General features: G+C 42.5%; 1 protein-coding gene across 1 annotated transcript in view; it reads left to right on the top strand.

Annotated features, from left to right (window-relative positions):
- The window catches only part of epb41l5 (erythrocyte membrane protein band 4.1 like 5), a 29,599-nt gene that overhangs the window by 4,316 nt on the left and 16,038 nt on the right, over positions 1–9,245 (top strand). Inside the window, exons 3-11 of the mRNA XM_079170458.1 lie at positions 2,371–2,475; positions 3,685–3,727; positions 3,949–4,027; positions 4,529–4,573; positions 5,043–5,095; positions 7,384–7,504; positions 7,656–7,743; positions 7,911–7,999; positions 8,115–8,184. Coding sequence (XP_079026584.1) covers positions 2,371–2,475; positions 3,685–3,727; positions 3,949–4,027; positions 4,529–4,573; positions 5,043–5,095; positions 7,384–7,504; positions 7,656–7,743; positions 7,911–7,999; positions 8,115–8,184 — 693 coding nt within the window. The remainder of the gene's footprint in view (positions 1–2,370; positions 2,476–3,684; positions 3,728–3,948; positions 4,028–4,528; positions 4,574–5,042; positions 5,096–7,383; positions 7,505–7,655; positions 7,744–7,910; positions 8,000–8,114; positions 8,185–9,245) is intronic.

The following is a 9,245-nucleotide window of genomic DNA, read 5'->3' as shown; positions in this document are numbered from 1 at the left end:
GTTACATTTTCATCTATACGCTTACATTATCCAGAAATCTAGAATCTACCGAAACAGCATCTACTCGACGTTATCGCCACGCAGATATGACTGTGTGTGACTGTGTGTGACTGTGTGTGACTGTGTGTGACTGTGTGTGACTGTGTGTGACTGTGTGTGACTGTGTGTGACTGTGTCGTCTTGAGGGTACTCCAGGTTGACTTTGCAGCGGTTGAGCAACATTGGCTTGGGTGAATGTGCAGCCGTGTTTAGATACCTTATCAATTGTTTATCATCGGCATGTGAATTGATGATCATTGAGGACAAACGTAATCTTTTCTTTAATCTTATCTCTTGCCGTGTAATGGGTAAACAATTGCCCCCTAATGATAGGTGAAGGTGTGTATTGACATACTATAAATGAAATCCAAACCACACGGTTTTCCTTCTTAAAGTGCCCTAGTCCTCCTCCTACTCTATACACTGTGTTTCGGCCGTTTCTAATGGATGCATTACTACCCTGGTTGGTTCTAGCGGACTTGTAAATTGCAGTAGATAAGAGCGTCGGCTAAATACCTCAAATGTAACCGAGACACAGAGCTGGACGCTCGCAGGCAGGCAGAAAGACTGCAAACAGCCGAACAATACCGCAGGCAGTATAACAAGGCCTTGGGTGCAGCACACATGCACAATGAGCCCTTTGTACTCTCGCTCTCTCCCTGGGTACTGTATGCCTTGTCAACTATGCCAGCTAGCATGGGGCCAGCTAGCATGGGGCCACAGCCCCCCTGAGCTGCCCAGGAGATCTCTTGGTGTGGGGGGGAGAATGTGTGCGTCTGTAGGACACACTGGGAAACCTTTTTAGAGCACCCTCGCCCCTCTCTCCTTACCTCATGCAACTCTGGCAGGTTTCTTTTTTGATATACCGTGTGAATTGTTCCTGATTTCTGTGGGTAAAATGTTGCACATTTTTTATAAAGTTGACCTTAAAAGTTGCTGGTGGAACTAGTGCTGCAAATGGGAAAAGACGTGCTAGCTTCCTGTGGCCGAGAACATCACCGCGCATTGAAGTGATCTCAATCATGTAGGAAACGGTGTTTGGTTGGAAAAACAACCATATTATAACATTGTTATTGTTGACCTAGTGACATGCCCACTGCAGGAGTTACAGTGTCTAGTATTTGCAATAGTTAGTGCGTTGTTAAACAAGCGCACAAAAGCCCTTCCTTACACCCCAGTAGTTTACTCAATGGATACCTTTTGGACTTCACTGCTAACGAGCCAGTCACATGGATGCCTTGGTTAGTTTCTCTGAGTGCAGCTGCAACCTGATGTTAGATGGTCGTATCTTTTCCTGACGCAGTGAAGCGCCCACAGAAGCCACATGATCACATGACTTGTCCAGCCACCCCACCTTCCCTCAGCTCCTCGCTGTCTGGGACACTTCAGTCCCTGTGTGTGTGTGTGTGTGTGTGTGTGTGTGTGTGTGTGTGTGTGTGTGAGTGAGTGTGTGTAAAGAGAGGGAGAGAGAGTGAGCGAGAGAGTGAGAGTAAGTGAGTGAGTGCACATGTGAGGGAGAGATATCCCAGACAGAACACAGGCAGTAACTGGTACGGCCTCGTCAGAAAGGGCAACACCTGTTAAAACTTACTTTATGAGTGCTTGTAGGTTAATATTTTCTCATATCTCACAACCGCTCAGAACAATATTTGGAACAAAAAAAGAGTAACAACCATTCTTTTTAGGCCAGAGTAAAGAACTGATCTTTTGGTGTTTTTAAACTTCTTCCGACAAATCCGAAACAGAATCACATTTATTGGCCAAGTGTGTGTGCACATACAAAGAATTTGACTTTTTTCTTTTGCATCTCTCTTGATGTACTTACACAGAAATAGAAGCTAGGAACAAGGACAACAAAGCTAGAAAGATAAAGGTCAGAAAAGACAGGACTGTTATGTTCACAACTAATTTTTTTTTTATATATATATATATATATATATATATATATATATATATTTTTTTTTTTTTTTTTTTTTTATATTGAGAGTGACCGATGGTATTTACATACTAAACGCTACGCTGGGCTGGCAGCAATGGATATTTTGGTGTTGGAGGGTTATTGACTCTATGAGAGATGTATCTCTTCATCAGATTGACAGTCTGCAGAAAGAGGAACTGTTCCTGTGTCTGGTTGTTTTCTAGTACGGTGGTCTTTAGTGTCTACCAGAGGGGATAAGTTGAAACCGGTCAAGTCCAGGATGTGATGGATCTGCACTGATGTTACGGTCCGGTTTCCTGAATCTTGCAGAGTTTAATCACTAGTTTATAACTTGTGATCCTACATGAGGCCGTCTGTCACTCAGATATTTGTGTGTGTGTTTCCCTGATCAGAAAAAAGCAAAAGGCGAGGAGCTGTTTGACCAGATCATGTACCATCTGGACATCGTAGAGAAAGACTACTTCGGACTGCGCTTCATGGACTCTGCACAAGTGCCGGTAAGAATGGAGATACACAATAATCTCTCTCTTCTCTCTCTGAACTGCTTGCTTTGTTATGTTTTTGCATCTTTGCCAGACTGTGTGTCGCCTAATTTGTTTGTGTAACCATGTTTCAAGACGTCTCTTTCATCACAATATTTACTGTACTGAACTAATCAGAGTTGTATCCGACTGTCGTTTTACATTTCTCAGCTGCCGTTCACATCCACACTTAAGATTTCAGTCTAGATCACCATTCACCCGTTTGAAGGCAGGCTGTAGGCAGGGACTTCCCCTCCCAGTGAATGGGCTAAAGGGATTGGTTATGGGACTCTTGTCAGCTCTGGGAGTCAGGCTGAGGTCTGACTGAGACAAACTGGTTTAAGCCACTGGTCTGCCAGTGACCCTGTTCCTTCACGCTGATGCACTGTGAAGGCCATGGAAGGAGGGAACGCGTGAGGATGTAACTGAAGAGGAAGCGGCACCGAGGAGAGGGGCGGAGGTAGAGAGTCAAAAGGGTGTGAGAGAGTGTGTGGGGGGGGGCTGTGATAAGGAATGTGGGGGAGAGGAGACTAGAGAGTGCTGCGAGTCCCTCTGTTATCTCTCTTTACGTGCAGACACACAAAAACCACCACTACCGCCTCTCCTTGACATTTTTCATGCCTCATAGAGCCTGAACGTCCAAGAAGAATTACAGCACAGAACACTGACTTTAGTGTGTGTGTGTTTATACTTGTACAGCTATCTTTGTGAGGACCAATTTGAGTTTAATGCCTTCAAAACGAGGACATTTTGGCCGGTCCACACATTGAGACAGACCTTCAAAGGCCTGTTTGAAGGTTCAGACTTGGTTTCGGGTTAGGTTGAGTGTTGGGTTCAGGCACTTCTTTGTGTTTGGTTAGGGGCTAGGTAATGCATTATGTCATTAAGTATCCTCACAAAGACAAGCACAAGGTTGTGTGTTTGTGTCATTTTGTCCGTGTTGCAATTTGACAAAGAAACACCCAGAACGTAACTCACCACTTAGCTTTTGTTCATTCATTCAGTTGCGTATATATAAATATGTAATGCTTGTAAATTGAATAAAAGCAAGTATAATAGTTGATTATACTTGTGAGATCAAATTGCCATTGGTATTGATTTTTTTTACAACACCTAACCTCATCTCTATAATGTTGACGCTGCTGCTGTGTTTTTAACAATGTTATCACCTTCATGTTGTTTCAGCACTGGCTCGATGTTACAAAAAGTATCAAAAAACAAGTGAAAAGTAAGTAAACTTCCTCAAACATGCATACTTACTTGCAATGTATCAAAACTTCAAACTGTGTTTAGCTAAATTCTTTTTCTAAAATAAAACCCTGTTTGTGTGAGTGAGTGTAAATGAATGTGGTGCATCTGGTCTTTAAGACAGTTTATTAAAACAAAATGTCACCCTGGTATTTATGCTATCGCATTAACGTCCATGATATTTACTCGGCTGTCTTTTAGTTGGCCCACCGTACTGCCTTCACCTGAGAGTTAAGTTCTACTCTTCAGAACCGAACAACCTGCACGAGGAGCTCACCAGGTGAGTTGAGCCACAAACACTTGAACTAATCGTCTCGCTTTCTTTTGAACTCGCATTTTAAAAAACGAGGTGAAATGGGTGATTTGAGATTGTTTATTTTGTGAAGCTATTAATCTCATACACCTCAAAGAAAGTCATTGTTGTGTCTTCTGCTGCAACAGATTGCTATACAAGTAGGTTGCTTTCTTGTGTGTGTGCGTGCATGGAAAGAGAGCTAAAAATACAAATGAAGTGCTGTTTGTTTATATAAAAAAATCAGAAATGTAGGGTTCCTACTTCCTACAGGGTAACTTCATCCACTCAGATGAATCAGCCGCTTCTCAAAGCGCTGTAGCAAGTACTTTTTGAAGTATTTCTCCTTTTGATTAACAAAATGTCATTTACTTTGGTGTTCCATGCTGCCAGTTTTGCATAGAGGATTGTTTCTGTATTATTTTCAATAAAACTGCGAAATTGACTCACATTTCATCACCATAGCTCACTGTATTGTTTTTCTTTCAGATACCTATTTGTGTTACAGTTAAAGCAAGACATCCTCAGTGGCAAGTAAGTGGTTTCCTGTGTTTTAACCCTTTGACTGCCATCCATCTTAATGAAGAACTGTGCACAGAACTTTGTTCTCTAAATAAATGTTCAGTGAGAAAGACGGTTAACTTGCCACACCATTAAACAGACCTGGCAGCAGCACGTCGGTTACATATTTTGGCAGCACGTTCATAGTGGTTCTCCAGTCCACACAACCACTTATTTCACACAACTAACTTTTTAAATCAGTTAACCTACAGGAATACATGTTGGGGAACAGAAGTTAATTGTTGACTGTAGTCGGTAAGTGGACTGGGAATACTGTGAGTGTAAGGTTCTACTACAAAGGAACGGTTTTTGAATTGTTTGGCTGATTTAATAATAGGACCAGTAGGCCTCAGTGAGGATCATAAGGGAATTTGAATGAATGCCCTATGGCTGTGTTTTCGCTTCATTGATGTCGCTGACTCTTACATGTCTGTACTTTCAGGCTAGAATGCCCGTTTGACACAGTGGTGGAGTTGGCTGCCTTCTCGCTACAGGGTAAGCACAGCAGGTATCCAGGATTCTCTCCAACTCTGTCTTTGTTAATTGGGATCACCTTTTGTAATGGCTGCCATTATTTTGTGTTTTTGCGGTGCACACTCCTTTTTCGGAGGGTTGAGATATGTACTGTGTTCACAGCACAGAGTCCCAAAAGGCCTGTGTAGCAAATATCCAGCATGTGCTTATACCAGTTAGAGTGGTGTGAGTCACACAAGCATTTGTCAGCTTTAGGCTGGAGCACGGTACACTCGCATACCAAGAAGCTTGGTATTTTTGCAATCTGCAGCGACTAAGTCCCTATCCTAGGATCTACTTTCTGTTTCTCCACATAGCTTCAACCTCGAACACATGCCCAGCAGACATTGCACCAAACCCCCTACACTTACTTTAAACCGGTTGAACCCATAAAGTAATGACCCCACATCTCAGTGGAGCTGTGTCTCAATAAGGTGCTCACCAGAGCCTTGTACTCTCAAGCCCAGCCGCTGGAGTGGACCTGGGTCCTTGTTCCACAAGAGTTTCCCCACATCCCTTTTGAAGCAGTCACGGCTGTCTTCGTGAATCACCGTCCTCTTTGACGGACCCTCTTGGAACTGAGCTGTGAGAAAGCCCCCTCACTACAATACGACTGCAAAACAGGGAGTGGCGTAGCTTCGGGTAACGGCGGAAAGAATTAGATGGCAGACGCATGTGGCTGAGAAGTGATGTTCCCGTACTACGTTAAGAAGAACTTTAGAATCGAGCCGCGAGTCTTCTGCGTTAGCTGAGCTGATGTGGATAACTGCTACAGATGCCAGCAGGAGAAGCTGAAGGATGTTTTTGGGGAAAGATATATTTGGGTTTCTCTTCCTGCCTATTGCCACTTCAGCCTAGACAAGAAAATGAACAGATAATTGGTTACATGAGTGGTGATTTCGTTTTTTTTGTCATAACACATCAGTGGAGACTTTAAAGACTCTCCAACACTCTGGACACATATTTAGTTTAGTTACCTCTTTGTCGGACATTTAAATTCTTTCAAGACATTTCTTCTTCTACCGTACCTCTCACATCTATTAATTCAGTAGAATTGTCTACGTGCAGCAGGAATATTATCTCCCGTTTCCTGCCAATATTTGCTTATCAAACCTTCAGTTCGAAAGTTTAATTCCATAGCTACATACAGTACATTTAATAATGCACGGATGGAGCAGAAAGTGGCCTTCTACCACACGTTGAACAGTAAAGAGCCCATACCTTTTTAAACTACACATAAATACTGTTTGTAATCGTTGGAAATGCAGCATTTGACTCCAAGAGCAATGGAAAGAGTGCTGCTTCAGAGGAACACAGTGAATCATTAGAGACGTTTATTGAATGGGATTGCGTGCACAAACTCTTGAACACACACACACACACACACACACACACACACACACACACACACACACACACACACACACACACACACACACACACACACACACACACACACACACACACACACACACACACACACACACACACACACACACACACACACAGACACAGTCACTGTGGGGTAAATGCCAGCTCATTAGTGCTCCATCCTCTCCAGAGGCCCCCTAATCCAGCACCCTTTCTGTCTTCTCTCTTTCCTTCGGTTGAGCTTCCTCCCTTCATTTTCCCTGATTCAAAACTATGTTTTGGTCCGCTTGACGATTGATGGGATAGGAATAGAGTGATATAATCTTTTCTCTTCTCTATATCCTGAGGCTATCCTCACAGCTGGACTAGCTAAACAGTGAGGTCCTAATTGCTCCTATCTACCCAAATGCAATCGGAACCAAGGCCTTTCAGTCCCATTTCTGTTCACCACAGTACCAGAGATGAGATTTTCCTTTTTTTTCTACTTTATCGTCTTTTCAACACACTATTCTCATTATTATCTGGTGAGGATTTGTGTTTTTTCTGGCTTCTGTCTCTTTTTTTCACCCGATCTGACCTCTTGCCCAGAGACAGATCAGATACCCATCAGTCATTTGTGTGTGCGGGGACATTGAGGGAGGGTCTGTTTATTATATTGTACATTAGGATTACCTACTACCACAGTATTAGACACACCTCCAGGGGTTGTGCACACAAAAGTATTATTTCAAGAATGTTGTTAGTCTTCACTTTATTGTACACTGAATTACCAGTTAGTATTAGATCCGTCTGTACAGTGTCGTGCAGCCCACAACCACAGCGCCTCAATGTGATGTATCTTGTGAAGCTATGTTGCGCACAGTGGGAACTGATAAGTGTGCAACCCGGTGTGTTTTCAGCTGAGCTAGGGGATTGCGACCCATCAGAACATCATCGGGACCTGGTGTCAGAATTTCGCTTCATTCCCAACCAGACAGAGGACGTGGAGCTAGAGGTATACAACAAATGGAAGGAGTGCAGGTAAGATATCTTATATTAATAATAAAAGGATGTACTGCAGACTGTATGCCGGCCTTCTGTTTGGCTTGGAGCTGCAGTTATGTTTTTGGTCGTGCAGACGTTTCTTTCTGTTTTGTTTCACCTCCTCGCTTCTTCCCCTCCTTTCTGTCAGAGGTCAGATGCCAGCCCAAGCTGAAATTAACTACCTGAATAAAGCCAAGTGGCTGGAGATGTATGGGGTGGACATGCATATGGTCAAGGTAACTGACACACACTCCTTCTCACTAGCATGTACTGTATACTCTGAATAAGAAGTGTCCTTCATGATTGAGAGAAATTGGTGAGACTGTGCATATAAATATGTGAAAAATTCATAATATTTAGCCGTCTCTTCTTTACCTTCTTTTATTCTATATCTGCTATGCAGGCAAGAGATGGTAATGAGTACAGTCTGGGTTTGACGCCCACTGGAGTTCTGGTGTTTGAAGGAGAAACCAAGATCGGGCTCTTCTTCTGGTATGTTTGGTTGTGTCACAATTTACTGAAATATTTGCTTCAATGCTTTATAGAAACATCTTTGAGTTTTCAGTGTTCTTCCCTCTGTTTGTGTGTTTGTGTATGTGTGTTGTAGGCCCAAGATCACTTGTCTGGATTTTAAGAAGAGCAAACTGACGCTTGTGGTAGTGGAGGATGATGACCAGGTGAATACGAGCACACACACTCGGATACCTGCCATACAGTGGAATGTTGAAAATGCACAACATGCATTCAGTCTCCCATAATAATCCCTCTTGATAACAGACCCAATCTCAAAACTGACTCTAAAGAATGTACTGCACCTGCCACACTTTGCTCCTGTTGCAAGGACAAAACAATACCACAGCGAAATGTATTACCGGTTCATTGTTAATTATTAGTTAGTTAGTTAGTTATTGGTGGTATCACAACACTTCATGCAGGTGTGGGCTTGTGAATGACATATTCACATATAACCTATAAAGAACTGACCCTATCGCATCTGTCCTCTTACAAAATAGGAAAGAATTAAACAAACCTTTAAGGTAAATCTCAAGATTTGACCAAATATCATCATAAAGTAATAACAACGCTGCCATATGCTGACAGAACGAAGACAAAATTATGTATTTTTTTTTTTTCGCTTAAAAGAAATGGTCAAACAATGACTATTGCTCTTAAAGCTTTTGTTAGAAGCAGAGCCTGAGCCCCAAAAAGAGGCTGGTTCCAAGTCAAAATGAAACAAGGCTTAGTATTGTACTACCCAGAGGCTAGTGTACATGAGAGAGAAGGAGAGCCTGTTTATGTCCATCCTGGAGGTCTGAGTGAGGTTAATAAAGAAGCCTGCCTCCTCTGGTATTTCTGGTATGCACCATTCTCCAACTCCTACACACACACACACACACACACACAACTCTCTGTGCTAAACAGTTATATGCAGCATGCTAGTCTTTTCACCACAGGCATTTACTGTATGTACTATAATTCTCAGCTCTCTATCAAGATGCTTGTTTGTCACACACACACACACACACACACACATAGCAGGAGCATAGGAGATGAACTCAAAATAGAAAAGTCTGGCTGTGATTCTTGTCAGGTTCATTGCATTGAAAAATGTTGCACATAGTTTGAGAGTAAAATGCGTCAGCCCTCTGGAACAGTGGATTGAGGAAGCAAAACACATCCCATTGTTTCTAAATTTTGTAAAACAGGTGGCTAGTTGAAAAAAATCACACTTAAGATT

The sequence above is a fragment of the Pholis gunnellus genome (genome assembly GCF_910591455.1).
Source record: "Pholis gunnellus genome assembly, chromosome: 12".
Lineage (NCBI taxonomy): Eukaryota > Metazoa > Chordata > Actinopteri > Perciformes > Pholidae > Pholis > Pholis gunnellus.
Note: the sequence above shows the minus strand (reverse complement) of the source record. Positions and strands in the feature narration are given on the sequence as shown.